Genomic DNA, 27,536 nt, shown 5'->3' on the forward strand with positions numbered 1-27,536 from the left:
GCGGTACGTCCACCCGGCCTCCCGCATGCCCACTATACGCCCTCGCTCAAAGTCCGTCAACTGCACATACGGTTCACGTCCACGCTGTTGCGGCATGCTACCAGTGTTAAAGACTGCGATGGAGCTCCGTATGCCACGGCAAACTGGCTGACACTGACGGCGGCGGTGCACAAATGCTGCGCAGCTAGCGCCATTCGACGGCCAACACCGCAGTTCCTGGTGTGTCCGCTGTGCCGTGCGTGTGATCATTGCTTGTACAGCCCTCTCGCAGTGTCCGGAGCAAGTATGGTGGGTCTGACACACCGGTGTCAATGTGTTCTTTTTTCCATTTCCAGGAGTGTATGTTTATTTTCCTGAAAAAAGTTGTATGTGCATATGAAGAGATGTAAAATTCAGCTGCAAACAATTATAGAAACTACTTACTCAAGAGACTAAAAGTGTTGATATATAGATGTAGCTGAAAATTTTACAGGAAGTGAACATGAAAATATTGAATTTGGAGAGGATAGTCAGTGGGATTGCATGAAACAAAATGTAGCAATAAGTGACAAAAGGACTGCGACCAGTTGTATGACATTTAGAGCAAGTTGAGAGAAAGTTGGCAGCAAGAATGAAGACAAAGAAAGCCACAATTTATGTGAATCACAAAATTTGAAGAAACCATCATCTTACAGTGAAGATTCAGCCCATCAACCAAGAATGATGCTTCTTTGCAGGACACCAAGGAACTGTAAAGAAGCAGTGTAGTCAGAAAATCCTGAAGAGTGGAAGAAAGCAATGGAGGAATAAATGATTGCTCTGGAAACAAGTAAAAGAAAGAAACTTGTTTACAAAACTAAAACAAACAAGGTCATAGAAAATCAGTTAGTCTTTACTACAAAATTTGTTGCAAATAATGAACTGGCTCAAGATTGATGGAAAAAATACATATTCAATGTTTTGGAATATATTATGTTGACATGTTTAGCCTTTTTACAAATTTAAGATGATGAGAGCTCTGTTGAGCATTGCAACTCAATATGATTTAAGACAATTTGATGTGATGACAGCATTTCTGATTGGTATTTTGAAGAAGGAACTATATATGTGTCAAGCAGAGGGATTTGATGATGGTAAAAGAAGTGTATGTAATTTACTAAACAGTCTAAACAGTTTAAAGCAAGATTCAAAGTGGTGGGTATGAATGTGTTGTTAAATTTACTACTGAAAATAATTTGCAGAAGAGCTGTTCAGATCCATGTGTGTTCTATGGTGAAAACCTGGTACTGCTGTTTTATGTTGGTGATGGATTGGCTGTGGGCCCCATTGATGCAACAGCTATGTTTATCAAGCATTGGGTAAATGTTTTCAGATCACTGTAGAAAAGATTGATTCCTTCTTGGGATTATGAATCAAGGAATTGGGACAAAAGTTTTCTAATAAATCAGTCTGCATATGTGAAGAGAATTTTAGAGAAATGTGGTATCTTTACCCACTGAACCAGAATGGATCCCGGGTGAATCACCTCCTTTTAATAACACTTGGACCTTGTCTTTATTGTCCTTGTCATCAGTGGGATCTCCATCTTACTACCTTCCACATTAAAAATAAAATGCAGCATAATAATCTTATAAAGTGTAGATTTCTGGACAAAACTAAATTTTGCAACAAAGTTTGTGTAACTCTGCTACACAGTAAAACATCATGATGTACCAATTAGGAAAGCCTGATCTATGTTGTTCTTAACAGTGAAAGCTTGAAACCTGTCTCTGGGGCATTCGGTGAGAGAGAATGAGCACATTGGCATATCTGTAAGTGTTAAACATTAAAGCTTATGTGAAACATACACAGAAATGCATTGAAGCGTAGTAGATACACAATTCGTAAAGTCATGCTTTGGCTGAACTTAAAATTAATGGAAAGGACAAGAACCAGGATTGCAAAACCAGCAATAAGTGAATTAAATTGTCAGTAACCTTAATTGACATTAATAGGTGTCAGATATTGAGAATATTCTGGTTGTCTGACTCCTTAGCTTGGGAGCTGCATCGTTTGTTCTAAGGGCATATCAGTAAACAAACTGTAATAATGCACAGCAAACCAGAGTAGGACAAAATGTGTAAATTTGGATAATGTGCTGGTTAGAATTACATGAAATGTGGTTAAATAATGTATTTGTAAAGCATTCAAAAACATATACAATTTTATATAATTGTTCTATTATTTCAAATACTTTAAGAATACTGCACCTTCATGCACACATACTCCTAAACAGAGTTACTATAATTCAAAATTTCTAACAGCTAACTTTACTCTGAAAAACTGGTCCTGCATCTGCTGTTACCCTGACAGTGCAGGACAGGTAGCATATTCTGTATGGGTACACCTCCTGTGTGTCCAGTTAATGACACCATGGAAAGCAGCTGTTATTAAAGCTCATGATTTTTTCATGGTTATAGAATAAAGGTGACTGATGTATTTTCTGTTGAATTTAATTTATTTAAAGCTCTAGATTCATGTATGCTGTTAATATTATTCACAATGGAACTTAAAGTGAATGTCACTATTTGTTTGAAGAAGGAAAAGTAATTGTCAATGCTATATATTGCATCTGAACAAAATTTTGGATTAACTGGTCATTGTTGCAGCATTTGGTTTCCAGTATTGTCTCTTTACTTTCTATTGATAGTTTTGGAAGCTTTAAAACTCTATGGTTATTTTTCAGTAATTTAAGGATTATCATTTACAGTGAGGGAGTGGTTGAAAGGTATATCGAAGCTTGAGATGGTTGCTTGTTGAGCTGTTGAATCTTTATATACGTTTAGAGAAAATGGATTATTAGAAAGGGAATAAATACATTCCTCCAAGGTCATGGCATTACTGGCAGCTTAAGGAGCATACTTTGTGTTTGTGTCCCCACAAATAATTTATCTCAAAGATGATGGTCATATGTCCTCATATTTTGACATAATTTTCTATTGCACATGTTCATGTCTTGTAAGTATGTAATGTGCATGTAAAATTTTATGTCTTACGTGTTAAAAGCCCAGTATGCACTTGTAAAGTAAATTAAATGAGTTAAACTGCACTGCAGTGCCTTTAATTTATGATGATATAATTAGTCAGTTAAAATAACAAACATCAGTAGTGGGTAATTATAATTGTTTACACTTGTGTCTAAATACATCATTTCCTTGCAAAATTTAGAAATTATATCAACACTGTGTGAATTCTCTTCCATACTCCCAAAATAAAGCTCCACTAAACAACCTGCCTAATAGACCATTTAGCTACGTCACATTGCTGTCACGCAACATTAATATTTAGCTTTGTGCTCCCCATTGTAAGAGTTCAGGGTTGCTAGAAGAGAAGTTCTCGAAATCAGGGAATATCAGGAAATTTCAAATTTGTCAGGATAATCAAGGAAATATCAGGGAAATTTGAAAAAAGAAACACTGGAAAAATCTCATTTTTGTCCCAGTAGATGAAATGGTTTGTTTACTGAGATATCATGCATCGTCGCTGGCTGGGCAGAGTGGAGTACATGAGCTGTTCCCCTACTGCCTCATTCTTTCTTCTTCTCTTATTTCTACCACTGCCCTGAGCTTACAATCAGTGCTGTCACCTCTTCTTACTGCTAGCCTAGCAGCTGCTGACAAGAGGCAGGGTGGCATGAGGAGTGGTTTGTTTTGATCTGATACTCAGAGACTGGTGATGCAGTGACCGGATACAGCGGTCATGTGTGCATGAGTTGTGTCTGAGTGATTGTGTGAATGTGTGTCCGCTATCATTTTCTGATAAAGGCTATGGCCAAAAATTTGGTTGTGAGAGTGTGATTGTCTTTTCTATGCGCATGTTTGCAGCACAGCTATCATCTTTACAGTGAGTGGCCACCTATCCTCATTAGTATTGATTCTTAGAGTATTTGCTCAAGTTATCTGTTGCATGGATTGGTCTCCATGGTCTCATGTCATCAACATGGTGTCTGTGACATGTGAATAGCTGGCCACACCAGATGACCTCCATGACAGGGCAAAACTGCAGGCTAGTTCCGTGGGTATCTCTAAAGATCAGGCCTGCCAACCTAAAGCCCATCATTTGCCTTTCAGATCTGGTTTCACCTACATGCCTGCAGGCCAGGTCTGTTTGTGTGTGATGTAATGCAGCAGAAAGTAGTTTATATTTTAGAAAGTATGGGTGATAAGACGGAGAAAATTGTGGCAGTCACTGGCAGCTTGTATGCCATGTACACATGTATTTCTTGTAAGAAAAACCACACAGTATCTGTGAAATAAAAGACATAACACAGTGATTAATAACCAGCAATAACGAACATAATAGAACCAACATTTTATTGGCAGTCACCTACAGTGTCGATTTACATTCTTCCCTGCCTTATACACTTCTTTCAAGAGACTTACTTTCTTCTGAGGGTATTTCTGAAATCAGTGATGTTATTTTAAATCTGTCTCGCAACTCCAATGAAATATATGTTTTTGTCACCAAATGTGTTTCATTTTATAGAAATAACATAACATCAGTGGTTTTAATGAAACATGTATACCATTTGGCTTGCTTTCTCAATCTAAAAAAAGTTCACTGCAAAAGATGTTGATGTTAGTAATTAAGACTTTTGCTCACACGTTTAGAAATACTTAAGTTTTTGTCAACTGATATCTTTACTTGCCCCTTGAGATCTCAAAATTTGTCATGGAAAAATGCTAAAACTTGTCTGGAAGTCAGGGAAATATAAGGGAATTTCACTTGGGGTAACATGTGGCAACCCTAAAGCTGCCATAAGTGTATGGCAGTGCCATAGACTCCATCCTCTCCAGTGTCACAGCAAACATACTCAAGGGGTCTGTGGGCTGGGAAACAACATATGTGAGCTGTCAACTGATCCACTAGGTTTCTTCAACTTGTTTTCATGTCCTCTGCTAAATCTTTATGGAGAATGCACGAGTATATTCAAATCTCTATTGAGAATGCTTGAGTGTATACAAAGTATTTGTACCAAAAGAATTACTGTATTTACTCTAATCTAAGCCGCACTTTTTTCCCGGTTTTTGTAATCCAAAAAACCGCCTGCGGCTTAGAATCGAGTGCAAAGCAAGTGGAAGTTCTGAAAAATGTTGAAATGCACCGCCACAACTAACTTCTGCCATCGAATATACGTAGCACTACACAGGTATACTTTGTAGGCACAAAGATAAATACTGGCGCCAAAACCTCTGCGTCAGTAAATAAATTTAAAAAAAGAGGTGGAAGACGAGCTTTTCTTCTCCGCTTCGAATTTCGACCACGCATTTTCATACATTATCCAACGAAGTAAATACAAATTCCGTATTGTTCATCTTCGAATGTAGCAGCATTTCAATGTACTATGAAAATCCGACTGGCAAGACTGTTTGGGATGTTTGTCAATATGGCCAACTCCACATTCTGAATTATTTCCTACCTGTGAGAAGAGATGGTTGCTAATAGGAACTTGATGAATTGTGAATCACATGCAGTATTCTCTTCACCATAAGAATAATACGAATATAAACATTTTGCCATGTATTCTTTCGTGTTTGCTGCTATATAATTTAAATCCTGTCTGCCTAATAAACTACAAAACTAGAGTGAGACAACAGTAAACGCGGAAGAGTATACGTATTGTGTCAGGTTTATATTCGTATTATTCTTATGCCTAATAGTGATACAGTCAGAAATGTAGCACGGCAACTGACTAGATTTTTAAATCTAAGATGACTGTAATTTCTGTGCAGAATGTAATGTACTAAAGAGACGCCAGCAAAGATTTTCAAACGGAGAAAAATTTTCGCTACACTCTCGTTCAGAACATCATTTATCATACACAGTCTATTATTTGGTTCTTGCTTATCATTATCAAAAAAAGCAGTGGTGTAAGTAACAAAAAATAGCAGTCTCTTGCCATTGTTTCGCTAGTGAGACGATTCCTCTTTTTTTTGTAAGCGGCGGTTGCGCGCACAAAAGCAAGCCATTCCGCGAGCGGCAACAGGCCGTAAACATGCACTATCAGAATGCGACAAACAAGCATGACACAGTTCAGTAATGCATTTTCAGCTTAGAGTGACGTAAACACCTATAACAAAGAAAACGACACTTATCAGATCAAAGCAAAATAAGCAAACGATTTAAACCAGACAAAGCACGTGCAAAAGGAAGGGTACCCGTATAAATACGGACAGAGCGCCTGGCGCATAGCAATGGCTACCTGGTAAAGCTTAACTGCTAAGCTTACGACTCGAACTAAACTACTGTAGCTGTATCGTCATTCATTCGACCTAAATTGTGTCTTATATTACAATGGACCGACTTTGTTTCGATTTGGAGCTGCGGCCTAAAACTTTTCCCTCCCCTTGAATTTTGAGTCTCAAATTTCAGGTGCGGCTTAGATTCGGGAATTTTTTTTTTCCTTGATTTCGAGTCTCATTTTTCAGGTGCGGCTTAGATTCGAGTGCGGCTTAGATTCGAGTAAATACGGTAAACCTTGTTGTTAGGTGCCCTATGTGAGTTAAGAACAAGAACCTAGATATTTATTTCACCCCTTGAATAAGTTGGAATCTTCATTATCAGTCTTTTGATTGACTGGAAGCGCACCAGTTGGTTCTATTAAAAGCTGAGTTCTTCATTTCTGCATAATTATGTATAGCTTGTTTTAAAAATGCCAGTTGCATCTTGCTTGGGCTATCTTTCCTTCTAAAATTTCTTCTAGGTCATTTACGAGGAACTGGTTGTGTCATATTGTGTGACTGACCAATCCACTCTTCTTCTCTCTGTTGTTCTCCTGAATGACCTTCCTTTGCCAGTTCTTTGCAGGCTACCCTGGTTGATGATTTTATCTGACCACTTTAATTGATATCTTCAGCAAGATACCTCTATTGCTTCAAGAGATTTCATTTTGGTATGATGTTATCCCGACATATTTCTAATGGGTATCTGGCCAGATCATGTAGTAATTACTCCGTGATATTTCAGCAAACAGATTTGTTGCCATATTCAGCCAATTCCTGGCAACAGTCATCAGGGACCAACTGAAGATGGCAACAAGTCTGTTTGTCAGAATACCATGGATTAATTATGATGTGACTCAGCTGCACCCTCAAGAAATCTAAAAATTAGATTTTATTTCATTTCTGCTTATAGACTGTGTTCCACAGCCATACAATGCTATGTTCCAAATGCAGCTCTTAATTGCCTTTTTCCTCACTTCAGTATTTATGGGGTATGAACAGAGCATTTTTCTTTTGTTCATGAACATTGCTCAAGACACATAGGGCTCTTGTTGCTAACATGTTAGTAATGGATGCAAGTCTATATTTAAATTTCCCGTCATTGATGGAACGTATATATATGATAAGTAGAGGTTAATAATAAATTTTCCATTGATTGCAAAACTGATGTTCTGGTTCTATTTATTGTGCCATGATCAATGCACCAGGTACACAGAGTGTATAAAAAAGAAGACCTGATTTTGGATGGTAATAATTACAAAACATGGGACATGCCAGCAAGGAAATATGTTGTTTGAATGGGTGTGGCCTAAGGTTTCATAGAATCACCATTAGATGTCAGTCAATGCATCTTCTCATTTTGCAGTCACTGAGAAGTAAGATGGCATCCACTCTATAGAAGACATTTTGTGTGCTGCAATTTGCAAAGAGTGAGTCAGTGATTTCAGTCTACTGTGCTTTTTGTTGTCATTTTCTCATTGATTTGCTTGCACTGAAAAACATTAATTATTGGTACCACCAATTTGAAGAGAAAGGATGCTTGTGCAGAGATAAGAGTCAAGGTTGACCTGATTACATGGTGGAAAAAATTCGGCAAGCAGTGCCTCATATGGCTGTCTGGCGAGTGCTAAGACATCGTTTGGTCTGTAAACTGTACAGATTACAATTAGTGCAAGCTCTTCAGGTTGGTCATAAAAGGAAACAGGTTGACTTCAGCAATGATCTCCTACAGGACATGGAAGATGATACATTTTTATCATGGTTAATTTTCAATGGTGAAGCAACATTTAATTTTGTTGATAAAGTAGACCAACATAATGTGCACATGTGGGGACCCAAGAACATTCATGACTTCTTTGAGCATGAAAGAGACTCACCTAAAGTGAAATTTTGTTTGCTCCATTTCCTGTTAAAACATGTATAGTTCCTTCTTCTTTGATGAAAACACAATGACTGGAGTGAGCTATCTTCAAATGCTGCAGTATTGGCTTTTTCCACAACTTTGGGAGGACTCTGTTTATTTCATTTTCCAACAGGGTGGAGCTCCACCACAATGATACAGTAATGTACATAAGTTTCTCAACAACACTCTGTCTCAATGCTGGATTGGGCACGGGGAGCTCCAGACACTGCCCTACATTCTCGACATCCAAGATTGTTTTCTTGTGGGGATGTACGAAATAAAATGTGTTCCTCTCCTCTTTACCTCGTGACATAAAAGAAGTAAACAACAGAATAACAGCTGCCATAAGTTCTTTAAAAGCAGATAAGTTGTGTAAAGTTTATGATGAATTTAGCTATTTCTAGATGTTGTTCATGCTGCTGCTGGTGGACAGACAGAGCATTTGTAATAGCATAACTACAACATTTTGGTTTTGTGAGTATTTTGCAAGCCATCCCATATTTTTAGTATTTTTTATCAATAAATATGGAGTTATGAAGTCACCTCATTCTTTTTGAAACACCATGTATATGCATCTAATCAGTATGAGTGCTTCCCAAATGGTGCTGTGGACACAGGTTTTACAGTGCATGCTACTGCTTGACAGGACTAACAGAAAACTGAGAACCTAGGAAAAACATCCCTCATTTCAGTTAGATGTATATATACCAGTTACATCTGAGGATAGGACTGGTAGCTATGAAACCAATAATGGCACAACAGAAATAAATTGAAAATAAGTTTTGCATCCAGGACAAAATTTATTTTTAATCTCAACTTTTGCAAGTCCCTGTGTCATTAATTTATGCCTGCTGTTCTATAGTCTTCCTTTCTTTCTCCTTGTAGTTACATTGTACAGTATCATTAGTCTCTGTGTCTCACGTTTCGTCAATATTTCCTTTCCGTTCAGCTTTTTCTGAATCTTTCCCCTCCAAACTCTCTTCTCATTTTTTTTATCTGTCCATGGCTTTGTTTAACATTTATATGCCCTGTTTTTTAATATAATTTAGATCCTTCATCTTATTAATCTGCTTTTTCTTGGTCTTTAGTTTAAAGTGATGTCTTTTGTTTAGTACCAGCATTTTTTACAATTTCTTTCTCTTTTGTATAGTTTCTTTCTTTCTTCTTCTCCCGAGAAATTATGTGTGTGTTCTTGAATCTAGTGGTTTGCCAAGTCCTTAAAAACAGATTTATATACCTGCTAGCCTTGCTGAAGCCCATTTGCATGTTTTGACTCCAGTGTTGCATAGATTCATTTTGGACATTCATTATGTGACACTATTTATCTGGAGTATCTTTGATATCAGAATTGTTGTGCTACAACTGGATTTCACAAATGCTACTACATTTTATTCTCCATGTAGGCTTGGCTCCCAACACAGTTTACCGAGTGACAGTGAGGGCAAAAAACATAAGAGCCCCACACTTTGATGAGAAGAATACTCAGCAAATGGAACGGCTGTCTGCACACATTGATTTTCGCACACTACCAAAAGGTAAGATGTCAAAACACCTTAATGTCATAAATAGCAATAATGATGCCCTGCCCATGAAGCTGTGTCATAAGTACATATATATTTTATTTGTTTAAGGGAGTCAAAGACTTGTGTTAGATTTAGTTACTGCTGTGTAATCACTGAATTAGTTTTTGAAACTCTAAATTGGACAGATAATGCATTCTCCATTTTATTGTAAAAGTTCTTCAAATTTATTCATGGTCAGTTCTCCCTGTACCAGTATTGTGGTCTCTAGGTTACTTGGAGCTGCATTAACAATTGTCTCCTTTCTCAGTTGCATTTTCATGCTGCCTGTTTATTTTATTTGAAATCAATAAAAATTCATAGGTGTATGAAACTAAATTATATCCAGAATCTGGTGAGGGATTTAATAACGCTAACATTGTATACTTACAACATCTCAACAACAGTGTATGAGCATTGTCCTGAATGGAACTTCATATTTATTTACTTTTATTTCCACTGTGTCACAACCTACTAGAGCTGATAAACAGGCATGTCATTTCCATCTTCAAGAGAATAAAATTGTTGATAAAAGAAGATCATAGGGTATTGTTTGGACTGTTTTTTTTTTTTTTTTTGCAGACTCACACTGGTATAATTTCCTGATTTTTGAAAGAAAAAGGTTGCTTTAAGTGAGGTTTTGTAGTCAACCAAACCTTTATAATCATGTGGCTAAAAATAGTTTTCATCCAGAAAGTGCAGTACAAGAAGATTGTATACTACTTGTAATCATTAATTTGTGTGTTGAGAAAACTTAGAAAACCAGTAGTTGCATTAGGAATTTAGGCAGAACCACAGCTGTCTACATACCATATATTTTTTCCCACAAGCAGCTGGATATTGTATTGCAGGGGATACTTTGTGCCAATTTAAGGTCCCGTACCACTCAGAAATCAGATGGTGGAGACATGTTGTAATAGCTCGAGAAAGTACTCCATGTGACACTGCATCCCATAGCAGCAGCTCACCATGTCTATCTGTTACACACATTGCTGGGAGCACTTAGAGTGTTTTGTGGTGATTTTTGCTTTAGTACATGTTTGCTAACAGCTATATTGGTCTTTTTGTATACATAATGGCTGATAAAAAGAATAGTGTCAAGTTTACACAAACAGTTAAGAACTTTAGTGTTCTGTGCTTATATTTTATTCAAAAGAGAGCTGGATGAAGATGATGTGTTCCTATGCATTACCTGCTATATCATAGCCAATTTCCAGACAAGAGCTACTGACTTGTGCAATGTAGGGCTGAGAACCATGTATTGAATATGTAGTAAAGTGAACACATCTCTTAAAGCTGACAGGTTGTCATGTTTCAGCACCTTCATGTAGAAATACCTGCATACAATAATTACAGCAACTGTTGACTTACTGCATTTCCAGTGAAACTAATTTTTACAGTACAATCAGAACAATACATTAGACTTTGGCCAAAGCCTTTGTCAGCTCACGCTCAAACACACACACACACACACACACACACACACACACACACTGATTCGCCATATGAAAACTTATGTAAAAGGATTCTGTGTCCAACTAAATGTTAATTGAAGGGGGAGGGGGAAGAAATGAAAGGAAAGAGAAGGGAGTAATAACATTAGCTGCATTGGGACTTTGTACAGAAACAGTGGTGACGAGTGAAAATGTTTAGTGAGCCATGGCTCGAACCTGGGTTCTCCTGCTTACAAGTCAGTTGTGTTATCCACTGTGTCATCCAGACACAGTGTTTATTGCAAATGTGTCGACTATCTCAGCATACTCCACAACTGCCTAATGTTCCCACCTACCCCCCCCCCCCCCCTACCCACAGTCCCTGCCCATGTCCTCCATTTTTGCTAATTTTTAGATTTCTACTGGAGGTTGAACATATATGTTCATCCATACTGAAGGTTGTGGATTCATTGCCCATTGAGGTGAATCAATCATATGAATGCGGGGTGTTTGTTCTTTTGGACATGTCTGAAAGGACAGTCATCACGCAGATTGAGCAACTGTAATACATATGATACATGTATCGCAGCTGCAGATTCATATAGACATTCATATAGTCCAACTAAATTAAAAATCAGACAGTTGCTTTATAGTTTCAGATAGAAAATTCTTCCCATTTTTATTTATGTCACTGATTTCCTATGAGCAATGACTAGGTCTCAAACAGTGTAAATGTTTCTAACAAGTAAGGGAATCAGACGTTCTCAAACCACACAAAAGAAGATTAAATGTCATGTTTTCTGCTAGTCTTTATGCAAGTGACTATTAAAAATCCATATTAATAGTGGAAGTAGCAGTTCATTGACAACCATTTAAGCAGTTCTGAAATATATTACAGTTACACAAAATATTAATAATCTCCCAAAACATTCAGTGGCAATAATTTCACGTATAGTCAATGAGTTTTACTCTTATTCTAACAACAGATACTGCTGCTTACATTCAGACGAGTTCACATGGTATTGCTTATGTTGCATGATATAAATAATCACAAGTGTGAGACACATTGTATACTTTTTTGGAACCAAAGCATGGCACCAAAGGAATAAGAAATATTATCCAGTGATTTGATTGACATAAAGCTGAGACTTGTGAAAGGACCATTTAGACTCAACACTTAATGAGTGAAATGAGTCAAAGCTAAGGCTGAATGTAGAGTGACTGAAATGGTGCAAGTGAAGGTGTTAAAAGCAGTTTTGGTTATTAAGTTATAGTTTCAAAATCCTGTAGGTAAAAATATTCATACCTAACTGGCAGTTAAAACTGTGGAAAAGTTTGGTTTAACAAGTACTGGATATGGGCAGTAGGTATTAAAATGTGCAGATCCAAACTATGTATATGCACTGGGATTCATTAAATTATAAGTATGGCATCTGTACTGAATGATGATGTTTAATTATTGAAAAATATTATATAAATATATAAAATTATAAATATATAAATTTTAAATTATAAATATATAAATTATAAATATATAAATTCTTAATTAGTGAAGGTTGTCCCATGATATGGATTTCATTAGATGCAGAAACTTCAGATTAACAAAAGTATGTAACTAAATCCTGGAATGGTGGGCTCCATGTGGTTCCCAAGTCATGCAGTGACCGTAAACCATAAAATTACCAAATATGCAGCAACCAGTTGCAAAATCATGTTTTATTTATTCACTTTTGCAAATCAATTTCAACTGATTAACAGCCATCATCAGTACTTTCAGCCAATATGTGCCCTGAATAGTAATACTGTCTTAAGCAGAGGTCAAACATAAAGTTTATGTTTGACCTCTGCTAAAGACAGTATTACTACTCAGGGCACATATTGATTGAAAGCACTGATGATGGCTGTTAATCAGACATAAAGTTTATGTTTGACCTCTGCTTAAGACAGTATTACGAGTCAGGGCACATACTGGTTGAAAGCACTGATGATGGCTGTTAATCAGTTGAAATAAATTTGCAAAAGTGAATAAATAAAACATGATTTTGCAACTGGTTACTGCACATTTGGTAAATCCTGGAATGTTACAGTACTTTGGTCATAATCTGTTCTAAAAGTTTGGGTTATTTGAAATTTTCAACTAACAATATCTGACAAACTGATTAAATTTGGGCGAATATAATTATGTTACTGAAATCATGGGAGATTGCTCATCGTAGTGAATGGGATTTTTCCTTTAGATTTAATTTATTAGCTTACAGTGTTATTGTGGATGGCTGGTAGTACAAAATTTTATAATTACAGCAACTGTTGACTTTCTGCATTTCTAGTGAAACTAATTTTTACAGTACAGTCAGAACAATAAATAGCATTACATGAATAACAAAGTTTTGTAAGGAGTTTCTGTTTATGCAAAATTGGCATTTTGTATATTATGTGCTCACTAATTAATATTTGAATAACAGCATTAGGGAAAAAATTATATATACTTTAACTTGTAAATTAGGAGTGTAGATAAAGTAGAGTACTGTGGGCCAATCCTGCTTTGTCAGAAGATGTACATCTTTTTAATCACATGGGAAATGATACAGTTAAAAGAAAAAGATAGGCCATCTAGAAAAGTTTGGTAAAAATGTCTGACACCCTCTTACAACAATCTATGAAAAGAATACATTTGCTACTCGCAATGTAGAGGCAGTGTCAAGACACAAACAGACACACTGAAAAGATTGCAAAACATTTAAACATTTGGACATAAAAGTCCTTAGCAGAACTCACACATAAATGGGCACTGTCTCTGGCTGCTATGGCCCCACTCGTCATCTTATGTTGTGTGAGTGACTTCATGTATTCTAAAAGTGAATATCCAACTGCAGAAAATTTAGTTCTACATATGAAACAAGCCATGAATATTAACAACAGTCAGCAGATGAAGGTACAAATGTTAAAGTACATGGGTTCAGGTATAATAAAATGACTGATGGAAGGATATTTCTTTCATAGAATAGCAGTATTGTGACTGCAAGAAGCAATGCAAGGAATCTGGGACAGTGGAATATCTGTTATTTTATGATGACAAAACATTTTAACCAGAACTGCACATGGTCTGTGTGATGTTATGTAATTTCCTGGAGAATCACCAGTCATAGATTTTATTCTTCAGAGTGATCTTATATATAAGGCACTGATTCCAAGAGTTCTGATGATGACTGTTGTGAAATGACATAAAGTGTTTTGAATCAATGGTTTACGTATCAGTAATTGCTGCCCACCTCCCTCATTTTGGTTATTGTCATGGACACTGCGAGCATTCGCTCATTGCAAACCAACATAGCTTCAGCTACGCATACCACAATATTTAGTGTACATGTTTATCAAACTATGGGTCCCCCACAGACAGACTTAAACCAGAGTGGAATTTATGTTGCTTGTCAGTGCCCACAAACCTGTATACTGTACTTAAAAAATAGATGAGACTGTAAAACAACATGAATACCAAATTATTAGACAGCCGTGATACAAATGCCATTACAACCCCATAAAGTTGATATGGACCCAAGTAAAAGCATTTGCTCTGGGAAAAAAATGGTATGATTAAAATTCCTGGATGGAACAATATGTAAAATAAAGGAAAGGCAATCACTCACCTGTAGTGGGCTGATGTGTGGTACATAGATACATGTAACAGAAAACAATATTCTCACTAGCTTTCAAGTTCTTTCTCGTTTTCTAGCAAAAATGTACACCCAAACATACACTCCTGCAGCCACATTGAGACTGATTATTGAGAGCAGTTGCTTGGGTTGATGGAGGTGAGGAGAAGGTAGGGAAGGGCAACTGAGGCAAGGAGGGAGTAGCAGGATCATAGAAAGCAGACATTGTGATAGATGACTCAGCAGCTACACTAGACGAAAGGAGTTCAGATGGTAGAGCACATAAAAGTAAAGAGAGAAGGATAGGAGGGGTGAAAGGACAAGAAGGTGAAGATGACTAGGGAGTCAGTGAGGGGAGAGAGAAAGGGAGAGGGGTGGGAAAGAGGGGGGTGGGAAGATAATGAGAGAGAAAGAGAGAGAGAGAGAGAGAGAGAGAGAGAGCTGTTGGTTGGGGGAGGAGGGGGGAGAAGAGTGGCGGAAGAAGGCAATAGAGAATCTGGACAAGAAATGAGTGGCATGAACAAAAGAGAGAAGAGAAAAGATGAGATGAGGTAGTTTAGTGGATAGGCAGTTCCCACTTGCATAGTTCAAAGAAACTTGTGATGGCAGAAAGTATCACAGTGACCTGCAGAGTGAAGAAGCTGCTGTTGAAGTCATTTGTGTTGTGGTACACAGCATCCCCTTCAGCAGTTGGATGATGATCAAGTTTCAGTTTGCCACAATTTGGTGGTGCCCATTCATGTGATTAGACAATACGTTACTTGTCATGCTGCATACCTGATGTATAAAATTGCTGTTCTCATACATGGCCCTAACATTTATTGGGTAGGAAATACCTGTGAATGGACTGCTGTAGGAAGTGTTCGGTGTCTGTATGGGACAGGTCTTCCACTGTGTTGACCACAAGGTAATGGCCCACGAGCTGCAAGATTAGGAGCGGGATTGAAATAACAAAAGAAAAGGATATTCTGTAGGCAGGGTGATGGCAGAACACAACTTCTGGGTGATGTGAGTTAGGTTTTGGGGAGGATATCCGTTTTCTCAAGACGCAAGAGATAGTCAAAGCCCTGGTGACAAATTTGGTTGAGATATTTAAGGGCTGGATCATATTGGGTGTTGAGAGGAGTACTGGTTGATGTCAGGTTAACAGGAGATGTTTATGGATGGAATGGAGAGAATATTGTTTGTCAATAAAGGCTCCGGTAAGATTATCCATGCATTTTGCCAACACCTGATTTTTACTGCATTTGTTGCTTCGACAAGGTGACAAGGTAATAAGGAAGAGACTTTTTGACATGGAATGAGTGTCAGCTGTCAGAATGAAAGTGCTGTTGATAGTTGATGCATTTGATGTGAACTGATATATTTATCAAGCCATCTGACTGGTGGAGATCGACATCTAGGAAGGTAGCTCTGAAGTGTTCTGTAGTTAACGAAATGCATATGTTCAGACTGTGAGCATTATTGCCCTAAAATTTGGAACTGGTGTTTCCTGAATAAATGCTCAGATAAACTATTTATAATGCATTAATGTGCACTACTTCTCCATTGCAGCTGTATGCTGGGATCTGGAAGCTCTGATAAATTTTTGACTATCTGAGCTTGGTGTCTCATTGGTAAAATGCCTGACTGCAAATCCAAAAGGCTTGGAGTTGACCCCCAGTCAGTCCTGGGATTTTCATTTATTACTTATCACTTCTTTCCCCTCTTTTCATATTTGTTGGTGTAAAAAATGCTGAGTTACATTATGGTTCAGAGTCGACAGTGAATTGTAGGTCTCCCTGTAAATGGCTGTATAAGTCAGTTCCAAGCTTGTAAGAAGTCAATTGCATACCACCTCCAAAAAGACCATGCCTGGTAAAACACTGTGGTATTCAAAACAATCTTTGGACTGATGACTACTTTGATTTTTACTAAACATTAGAAAGCACTTTTCTGAAGACAGTTATATCCCAACTAAACACATACATAGTTTTTTCCTCTTCTCTACTTCTCTCCCATATCATCTACCTTTCCTCCTCCTCCTCCTTATACCTCCAGCACAGCCACCCAATGCTACACTTGGCAGCCCTATCCTGTCCCCACCATGTCCCTGCATGCTTCCACAGGCTGCACTAGCATCTTCTCCACCTCTACCCTACTGTTCCTCTCTCTCCCCACCCCATGCTTCTTCCTTACCCCAGCTGTCCACATTAGCTAGATTCCTGCCTTCATCAGATGCTGTCACAGTAGGATCTTAGTGCCCTGAGACAGAGGCCCTGTGTGTGGGGGTTATTGTTGTGTGAATGTGAATGAATATTCTGCTTCTGAACAAAGACTTGTCCGAAAGCTTTAATATTTCCAGCATTCCTTTTCATTGCATCTGTCTGCAACTAAATGACTACTCTATGTAGTGAGTAGTGTGGAGACCCAGGGAACTGTGGTCTCTGCATGTGCAGGATGTGAAACTCAGAGTGTGCAAGTGTGTCCAATGCCATGACTGAGGGCATCAGTGAGTTTTTGCTTTAATACATTTATTGGCAGGATTTATACAATGAAAAATAGCTTTTCTATAGTGGTGACAATCTCTACGTTGGTGACCAGTGGTGGCTGAGTGGCCCACATGACTGGGTGTTACAAACTTTACCTAATCAGTAGGTGTCAATGTTGCTTGACATGGTCAGGGACTACGCACTCAGTAGAGGTGGCATTTTTCAGGGTGCTGGCTCATAGGTCTGCAGGGCTGCTAATAGCCTGATGAACTATTTCATCAAGTTGCTCTCATAGTCATTGTAGCTTATGCTCCCATCAGTGGCTGACAACTCCAGACGGGATGATGGTAGGCATGCAGAAGTATGTCCTGGCCTCCCAACAAAAGTCAACAAAAAAACCAGTGGCTGCTCACAGGCACATCCAGGGGACAACATGAAGGCACATTTCTGAGAAGGTTTGAGGTTGGCAGTTTACATTTCAACCATTGATTGACCCCCAGTGGTTTGTTGGTCAAAGGTGGTCAAGTCTTCATTTCAGGGACAACAAGGATGGCAGCAGTGGCAGTTCATGGGAGTGGAGTACATCAAGCTGGCTGGCCCATGTCTTGCAGCTGAAGACATCAGATTAACAATAGTTGGCACATCACACAACAACTTCAACACCGAGTCACTGTAACTTACAAGACTGTCATACCGACTGATCTTGTGCTTTAGGATTCCAAGTATTTATACTGGTTGGCACATGCCTGTGATGGTACCATGCCTTGATGATAAGCAAATATGGCCCCTATTTTCTAGGCATTTCAGTGCTCTATACCACATCATGGTGTCCAAACTATTGCTTTCAGATCTTCAGCTTGACACTTTATGCAACATCTAGATGTTGTAGGGGCACTCTTGTATGTGGGTAATGGGTCTTACTTCACCATGTGGTGCTGTCAGAATAATGTTATAAATAATCATTTTGCTGCGGTCTTGTTCTGCACACTCTGCTTGAAAGTTGTTTGGCAGCATTGGCTTTCATTTCTGGTTTACATGCTGAGCGGGAGACTGTGTTTGAACTTGTGTTAGCTTGGCTCTGTGCATACTGGAGAACAACTTTAAAAACTTTTTAAGTTCACACAGAATTTCAGTCTATGGTGCAACATTCTCCTCCCCATCACAAAATTTGCCCCGAATTTTTCTCATGTGTCTTCTGAAACAATCTCATAACACATACTCTACACCAAAAATTATACATTGTACAGTTTTTATTATTTGGATGCCTATGACACCTGAACCATAAGGTTCATGTTTTTTGTGTTGATTTTATGATGCCACTTTCTATGTTTAGTTCATTGAGTTCATCTGGTTTAATCCTGCCTACTCTTTATTTATTAATACAGATTTACAATTTCATTACGATATACTTCCTGTCTATAAGTATATATGTAAGCTTCTCCACAGGTATCTAAAATACTAACAACTCAGGGGAATGGACAGTTTTACATTTAAAACAAAGGTACAGCATAAAAACTGCTATTAGGGGTGGGGAGTGAGAGGGATAACATGGCAGGCATAGGGGATGGTAAAATGCTACTTGTGGGAGCATACAGGTATGTGATGGATAGGGCAGCTAAGTACAGTTGGATGGTTAGGCGTGGGTCAGGGGGGGGGGGGGGGGGGGTAGCAAAAGAGGAAAGAATAAAAAGCTTGTTGGTGTGTTGTGGAATAGAGGGCTGTGTAATGCTTAAATGGGGACAGCGAAGCAGCTAGATGGGTAAGGACAATGACTAATGAATGTTGAGGTAAGGAAAGTTATGGGAATGTAGGATATATGTGCAGGAAGAGTTCCCACCTGCACAAAGCTGGTGTTCATGGGAAGGATCCAGGTGGCACAGACCATGAAGCAGTCATTGAAATGAAGAATGTTTTGTTGGGCAGCGTGTTCAGGAACTGAGTGGTCAACTGTTTCTTGGCCATTCATGTAGATAGACAGTTTGTTGGCTGTCATTCCCATATTGAATGCAGCACAGAGATAGCAGCCTAGCTTGTACATCACTTGACTGGTTTCACAGTTGCCTTTGATGAAATAGGTGATTCTTGATGGGAGGATGTATGGGACAGGTCTTGCAACAATGCCTGTTACAGGGATATGAGCCTTGAGGCAAGGGACTGGAAGCAGGGGTTGTGTATGGATGGATAGGGTGTTGTGTAGGTTTGGTGGGAGATGGAACACCACTGTGGGAGGTGTGAGAAGGATAATGGGTAGTACATTCCTCATTTCAGGACACCATAAGAGGTAGTCCAAACCCTGCGTGGTACAGAGTCCTGCGTGGTATGGAGTCACAAGGGGAATGCCGCTCTATGGCTGGGCAGTGGAACATTGGGAGGTGATGGGTGACTGGAGGGATAAGGCATGGGAGATCTGTTTTTGTACAAGGTTGGGAGGGTAATTGTGGTCTGTGAAGACCTCAGTGAGAAACACGGTATATTTCAAGAATGACCAATACAATGGCCATTAGTGGCTAGGCTGTATGGAAGGGACTTCTTGGTATGGAATGGGTGGTAGCTGTCAAAGTGGAGGTGTTGCAGGTGGTTGATAGGTTTGATATGGACAGAAGTACTGATGTAGCCATCTTTGAGGTTTAGGTCAACATCGAGGAAGGTGGCTTGCTGGGTTGAGCAAGAACATGTGAGTGAATGGGGGAGAAGGTGTTGAGGTCCTAGAGAAATGCGGATAGGGTGTCCTCACCCTCGAGCCAGAACCTAAACCAGGTGAGGGTTTTTATGACACTGGGCACTTAGGAAGGATTCCTCTAGATGACCCATGAATAGGGTGGCATAGGATGGTGCCATGTTGGTGTCTATAGACCTAGCCTAAATTTGTTTGTAGACAGGAGAAGTAATTGTGGGTGAGGATATAGTTGTTCATGGTGACTAGGAAGGAGGTTGTAGGTTTGTAATCCATACAGCACTTTGAAAGATGTCACATGCATCTGCCTGCTGACCCTTTCATAGTGACCCCACTCCAGAAATCCACAGGATCTCCAGTTTCTCCTCAAATCCTTAGGTCCATCCTAGAACCTCTTCCTGAAGTCCATCTCTCTCCTCACCCTCACCACACCCTGCACACCTACCTTCTACGTGCTTCAAAAAGGCTGTATACCTTACCACCCAGGACATTACACTGTGGATGGCTACTGTGCCCCTACTGAGAGAATTGCAGCTGTTGTAGACCAACACCTTCAGCCTAGTACCTGCAACCTACCATCCTATATAAATGATACCAACCACTTCCTGGACCGACTCTTCACAGTTCCTGTTCCTTTACCATATTGTAGCCTTCTTCTCACTATTGATGCCACCTCCCTTTACACTAATACTCTTAATACCCATGGCTGTACCACTATTGGACACTATCTTTCCCAGCACCCTATGGATTCCATACCTACAACCTCCTTCCTAGTCACCATGACCAACTATATCCTCATGCACAAGTACTTCTCCTTTGAAGACATTACCTACAAACAAATTTGGGCTAGGTCTATAGACACCCACATGGCGCCATCCTATGCCAACCTATTCATGGGTCATCTAGAGGAATCCTTCCTAAATGCTCAGTGTGATAAAACCCCTCACCTGGTTCAGGTTCATTGGTGACATCTTACTGATCTGGCTCGAGGGTGAGGACACCCTATCCATATTCCTCCAGGGCGTCAGCTCCTTCTCTCCCACTCACTTCATCTGGTCCTACCCAACTCAACAAGCCCCCTTCCTCAATGTTGACCTCCACCTCAAAGATGGCTACATCAGTACTTCTGTCAATATCAAATCTACCAACCACCAGCAACATCTCACATTGACAGCTGTCACCCATTCCATACCAAGAAATCCCTTCCATACAGCCTAACCACTCAGACCATTGCATCTGTGGTGATGAATGGTTAGTCTTGAAATATACCAAGTGTCTCACTGAGGCCTTCATAGACTGTACTTACCCTCCCAATCTCGTACAAAAACTAATCTCCCATGTCTTATCTCTCCAGTCATTCATCACCTCCCAAGGTCCCATGGCCCAGTCACAGAGAAGGATTCCCCTTGTGACTTCGTGCCATGCAGGACTGGAACAACTGAATCATTTTCTCCGCCAGAGTTTCAGCTACCTCTTGTCGTGCCCTGAAATGAGGAATATCCTATCCATTATCCTTCCCACACCTCCCACAGTGGTGTTCTGTCTCTGACCAAACCTACACAATACTCTCATCCATCCCTACACAACCCCTGCTCCCAATGTCCTACCTCATATTCCTGTAATAGACCTAGATGTGAGACCTGTCTCATACATCCTATCACCACTACCTGCTCTGGTCCAGTCACAAACATCACTTAACCCATCGAAGGCAGAGCAACCTGTGAAAGAGTTCATGTGATCTACAAGCTAAGCTGCAGCCTCTGTGCTGCGTTCGATGTGGGCATGACAACCAACAAGCTGTCTGTTTACATGAATGGCCACCAGCAAACTGTGACCAAGAAACAGTTGGACCACCCAATTCCTGCGCGCACTCCCCAACACAACATTCTTCATTCCAGTGACTGCTTAACAGTCCGTGCGACCTGGATCCTTCCTTCCAACACCAGCTTTTTCTGAATTGTGCAGGTGGAAACTCTTCCTACAAATATATCCTACATTTCCGTAACTCTTCTTGCCTCAAACTTCGTTAATCATTGTCCTTACCCATCTAGCCATTTCCCTGTCCCCATTCCAGCACTACACAGGTCTCTATTCTATCAACACACCATCAGTCTTTCTACTATCTCCTTATGCTAACCCCCCTGCCCTCAGTCTAACCCCCTGACTGCACCAAGCTGCTCTAGCCTCTCTCCTCTCTTCCCTGTATGCACCCACTATCAGCACTATACCATCTCCACCCTTATCTTAGTATCCTGCTCCCTCTCCAGCCCAGCCTCTTCCTTACCCCCATCACCTGGTTGCTTCTCCCATCGTGCACTGCTGCTCGCAGTCTGGCCTCAGCATCCAGAGATTGTGGTCATATATATATATATATATATATATATATATATATATGGTTATAATAAAGGGAAACATTCCACGTAGGAAAAATATATCTAAAAACAAAGATGATGTGACTTACCAAATGAAAGTGCTGGCAGGTCGACAGACACACAAACATACACACAAAATTCAAGCTTTCACAACAAACTGTTGCCTCATCAGGAAAGAGGGAAGGAGAGGGAAATACGAAAGGATGTGGGTTTTAAGGGAGAGGGTAAGGAGTCATTCCAATCCCGGGAGCGGAAAGACTTACCTTAGGGGGAAAAAAAAGACGGGTATACACTCGCGCACACACACACATATCCATCCACACATAAACAGACACAAGCAGATGTATTTAAAGACAAAGAGTTTGGGCAGAGATGTCAGTCGAGGCAGAAGTGCAGAGGCAAAGATGTTGTTGAATGACAGGTGAGGTACGAGTGGCGGCAACTTGAAATTAGCGGAGATTGAGGCCTGGTGGATAACGGGAAGAGAGGATATATTGAAGAGCAAGTTCCCATCTCCGGAGTTCGGATAGGTTGGTGTTAGTGGGAAGTATCCAGATAACCTGGACGGTGTAACACTGTGCCAAGATGTGCTGGCCGTGCACCAAGGCATGTTTAGCCACAGGGTGATCCTCATTACCAACAAACACTGTCTGCCTGTGTCCATTCATGCGAATGGACAGTTTGTTGCTGGTCATTCCCACATAGAATGTGTCACAGTGTAGGCAGGTCAGTTGGTAGATCACGTGGGTGCTTTCACATGTGGCTCTGCCTTTGATCGTGTACACCTCCTGGGTTACAGGACTGGAGTAGGTGGTGGTGGGAGGGTGCATGGGACAGGTTTTACACCGGGGGCGGTTACAAGGGTAGGAGCCAGAGGGTAGGGAAGGTGGTTTGGGGATTTCATAGGGATGAACTAAGAGGTTACGAAGGTTCGGTGGACGGCGGAAAGACACTCTTGGTGGAGTGGGGAGGATTTCATGAAGGATGGATCTCATTTCAGGGCAGGATTTGAGGAAGTCGTATCCCTGCTGGAGAGCCACATTCAGAATCTGATCCAGTCCCGGAAAGTATCCTGTCACAAGTGGGGCACTTTTGTGGTTCTTCTGTGGGAGGTTCTGGGTTTGAGAGGATGAGGAAGTGGCTCTGGTTATTTGCTTCTGTACCAGGTCGGGAGGGTAGTGCGGGATGTGAAAGCTGTTGTCAGGTTGTTGGTGTAATGCTTCAGGGATTCTGGACTGGAGCAGATTCGTTTGCCACGAAGACCTAGGCTGTAGGGAAGGGACCGTTTGATGTGGAATGGGTGGCAGCTGTCGTAATGGAGGTACTGTTGCTTGTTGGTGGGTTTGATGTGGACGGACGTGTGAAGTTGGCCATTGGACAGGTGGAGGTCAACATCAAGGAAAGTGGCATGGGATTTGGAGTAGGACCAGGTGAATCTGATGGAACCAAAGGAGTTGAGGTTGGAGAGGAAATTCTGGAGTTCTTCTTCACTGTGAGTCCAGATCATGAAGATGTCATCAATAAATCTGTACCAAACTTTGGGTTGGCAGGCCTGGGTAACCAAGAAGGCTTCCTCTAAGCGACCCATGAATAGGTTGGCGTACGAAGGGGCCATCCTGGTACCCATGGCTGTTCCCTTTAATTGTTGGTATGTCTGGCCTTCAAAAGTGAAGAAGTTGTGGGTCAGGATGAAGCTGGCTAAGGTAATGAGGAAAGAGGTTTTAGGTAGGGTGGCCGGTGATCGGCGTGAAAGGAAGTGCTCCATCACAGCGAGGCCCTGGACATGCGGGATATTTGTGTATAAGGAAGTGGCATCAATGGTTACAAGGATGCTTTCTGGGGGTAACGGATTGCGCAAGGATTCCAGGCGTTCGAGAAAGTGGTTGGTGTCTTTGATGAAGGATGGGAGACTGCACGTAATGGGTTGAAGGTGTTGATCTACGTAGGCAGAGATACGTTCTGTGGGGGCTTGGTAACCAGCTACAATGGGGCGGCCGGGATGATTGGGTTTGTGAATTTTAGGAAGAAGGTAGAAGGTAGGGGTGCGGGGAGTCGGTGGGGTCAGGAGGTTGATGGAGTCAGGTGAAAGGTTTTGTAGGGGGCCTAAGGTTCTGAGGATTCCTTGAAGCTCCACCTGGACATCAGGAATGGGATTACCTTGGCAAACTTTGTATGTGGTGTTGTCTGAAAGCTGACGCTGTCCCTCAGCCACATACTCCCGACGATCAAGTACCACGGTCATGGAACCCTTGTCCGCCGGAAGAATGATCCTACTCCCTACATCACCACTGCTGAAGCCCAGGCTATCCGTGATCTGAAGGCTGACCGGTCCATCGTCATTCTTCCGGCGGACAAGGGTTCCACGACCGTGGTACTTGATCGTCGGGAGTATGTGGCTGAGGGACTGCGTCAGCTTTCAGGCAACACCACATACAAAGTTTGCCAAGGTAATCCCATTCCTGATGTCCAGGCGGAGCTTCAAGGAATCCTCAGAACCTTAGGCCCCCTACAAAACCTTTCACCTGACTCCATCAACCTTCTGACCCCACCAACACGCCGCACCCCTACCTTCTACCTTCTTCCTAAAATTCACAAACCCAATCATCCCGGCCGCCCCATTGTAGCTGGTTACCAAGCCCCCACAGAACGTATCTCTGCCTACGTAGATCAACACCTTCAACCCATTACGCGCAGTCTCCCATCCTTCATCAAAGACACCAACAACTTTCTCGAACGCCTGGAATCCTTACCCAATCCGTTACCCCCAGAAAGCATCCTTGTAACCATTGATGCCACTTCCTTATACACAAATATCCCGCACGTCCAGGGCCTCGCTGCGATGGAGCACTTCCTTTCACGCCGATCACCGGCCACCCTACCTAAAACCTCTTTCCTCATTACCTTAGCCAGCTTCAACCTGACCCACAACTTCTTCACTTTTGAAGGCCAGACATACCAACAATTAAAAGGAACAGCCATGGGAATCAGGATGGCCCCTTCGTACGCCAACCTATTCATGGGTCGCTTAGAGGAAGCCTTCTTGGTTACCCAGGCCTGCCATCCCAAAGTTTGGTACAGATTTATTGATGACATCTTCATGATCTGGACTCACAGTGAAGAAGAACTCCAGAATTTCCTCTCCAACCTCAACTCCTTTGGTTCCATCAGATTCACCTGGTCCTACTCCAAACCCCATGCCACTTTCCTTGATGTTGACCTCCATCTGTCCAATGGCCAACTTCACACGTCCGTCCACATCAAACCCACCAACAAGCAACAGTACCTCCTTTACGACAGCTGCCACCCATTCACATCAAACGGTCCCTTCCCTACAGCCTAGGTCTTCGTGGCAAACGAATCTGCTCCAGGTCCAGAATCCCTGAAGCATTACACCAACAACCTGACAACAGCTTTCACATCCCGCAACTACCCTCCCCGACCTGGTACAGAAGCAAATAACCAGAGCCACTTCCTCATCCTCTCAAACCCAGAACCTCCCAAAGAAGAACCACAAAAGTGCCCCACTTGTGACAGGATACTTTCCGGGACTGGATCAGGACTCTGAATGTAGCTCTCCAGCAGGGATACGACTTCCTCAAATCCTGCCCTGAAATGAGATCCATCCTTCATGAAATCCTCCCCACTCCACCAAGAGTGTCTTTCCGCCGTCCACCGAACCTTCGTAACCTCTTAGTTCATCCCTATGAAATCCCCAAACCACCTTCCCTACCCTCTGGCTCCTACCCTTATAACCGCCCCCGGTGTAAAACCTGTCCCATGCACCCTCCCACCACCACCTACTCCAGTCCTGTAACCCGGAAGGTGTACACGATCAAAGGCAGAGCCACGTGTGAAAGCATCCACGTGATCTACCAACTGACCTGCCTACACTGTGACACATTCTATGTGGGAATGACCAGCAACAAACTGTCCATTCGCATGAATGGACACAGGCAGACAGTGTTTGTTGGTAATGAGGATCACCCTGTGGCTAAACATGCCTTGGTGCACGGCCAGCACATCTTGGCACAGTGTTACACCGTCCGGGTTATCTGGATACTTCCCACTAACACCAACCTATCCGAACTCCGGAGATGGGAACTTGCTCTTCAATATATCCTCTCTTCCCGTTATCCACCAGGCCTCAATCTCCGCTAATTTCAAGTTGCCGCCACTCGTACCTCACCTGTCATTCATCTTTGCCTCTGCACTTCTGCCTCGACTGACATCTCTGCCCAAACTCTTTGTCTTTAAATACGTCTGCTTGTGTCTGTTTATGTGTGGATGGATATGTGTGTGTGTGCGAGTGTATACCCGTCCTTTTTTCCTTTTTTTCCCCCCTAAGGTAAGTCTTTCCGCTCCCGGGATTGGAATGACTCCTTACCCTCTCCCTTAAAACCCACATCCTTTCGTCTTTCCCTCTCCTTCCCTCTTTCCTGATGAGGCAACAGTTTGTTGCGAAAGCTTGAATTTTGTGTGTATGTTTGTGTTTGTTTGTGTGTCTGTCGACCTGCCAGCACTTTCATTTGGTAAGTCACATCATCTTTGTTTTTAGATATATATATATATATATATATATATATATATATATATATATATATATATATATATATATATATATATATATATATATATATATATATATATATACACACACACTCCTGGAAATTGAAATAAGAACACCGTGAATTCATTGTCCCAGGAAGGGGAAACTTAATTGACACATTCCTGGGGTCAGATACATCACATGATCACACTGACAGAACTACAGGCACATAGACACAGGCAACAGAGCATGCACAATGTCGGCACTAGTACAGTGTATATCCACCTTTCGCAGCAATGCAGGCTGCTATTCTCCCATGGAGACGATCGTAGAGATGCTGGATGTAGTCCTGTGGAACGGCTTGCCATGCCATTTCCACCTGGCGCCTCAGTTGGACCAGCGTTCGTGCTGGACGTGCAGACCGCGTGAGACGACGCTTCATCCAGTCCCAAACATGCTCAATGGGGGACAGATCCGGAGATCTTGCTGGCCAGGGTAGTTGACTTACACCTTCTAGAGCACGTTGGGTGGCACGGGATACATGCGGACGTGCATTGTCCTGTTGGAACAGCAAGTTCCCTTGCCGGTCTAGGAATGGTAGAACGATGGGTTCGATGACGGTTTGGATGTACCGTGCACTATTCAGTGTCCCCTCGACGATCACCAGTGGTGTACGGCCAGTGTAGGAG

General features: G+C 41.3%; 1 protein-coding gene across 1 annotated transcript in view; it reads left to right on the forward strand.

The window, feature by feature from the left end:
- The window catches only part of LOC126419495 (RIMS-binding protein 2-like), a 268,550-nt gene that overhangs the window by 39,012 nt on the left and 202,002 nt on the right, over positions 1-27,536 (forward strand). The window contains exon 4 of the mRNA XM_050086685.1: positions 9,546-9,677. Within this exon, the coding sequence (XP_049942642.1) occupies positions 9,546-9,677 (132 nt within the window). The remainder of the gene's footprint in view (positions 1-9,545; positions 9,678-27,536) is intronic.

Source organism: Schistocerca serialis, chromosome 9, assembly GCF_023864345.2.
Source record: "Schistocerca serialis cubense isolate TAMUIC-IGC-003099 chromosome 9, iqSchSeri2.2, whole genome shotgun sequence".
In the NCBI taxonomy this organism is placed as follows: Eukaryota; Metazoa; Arthropoda; class Insecta; order Orthoptera; family Acrididae; genus Schistocerca; species Schistocerca serialis.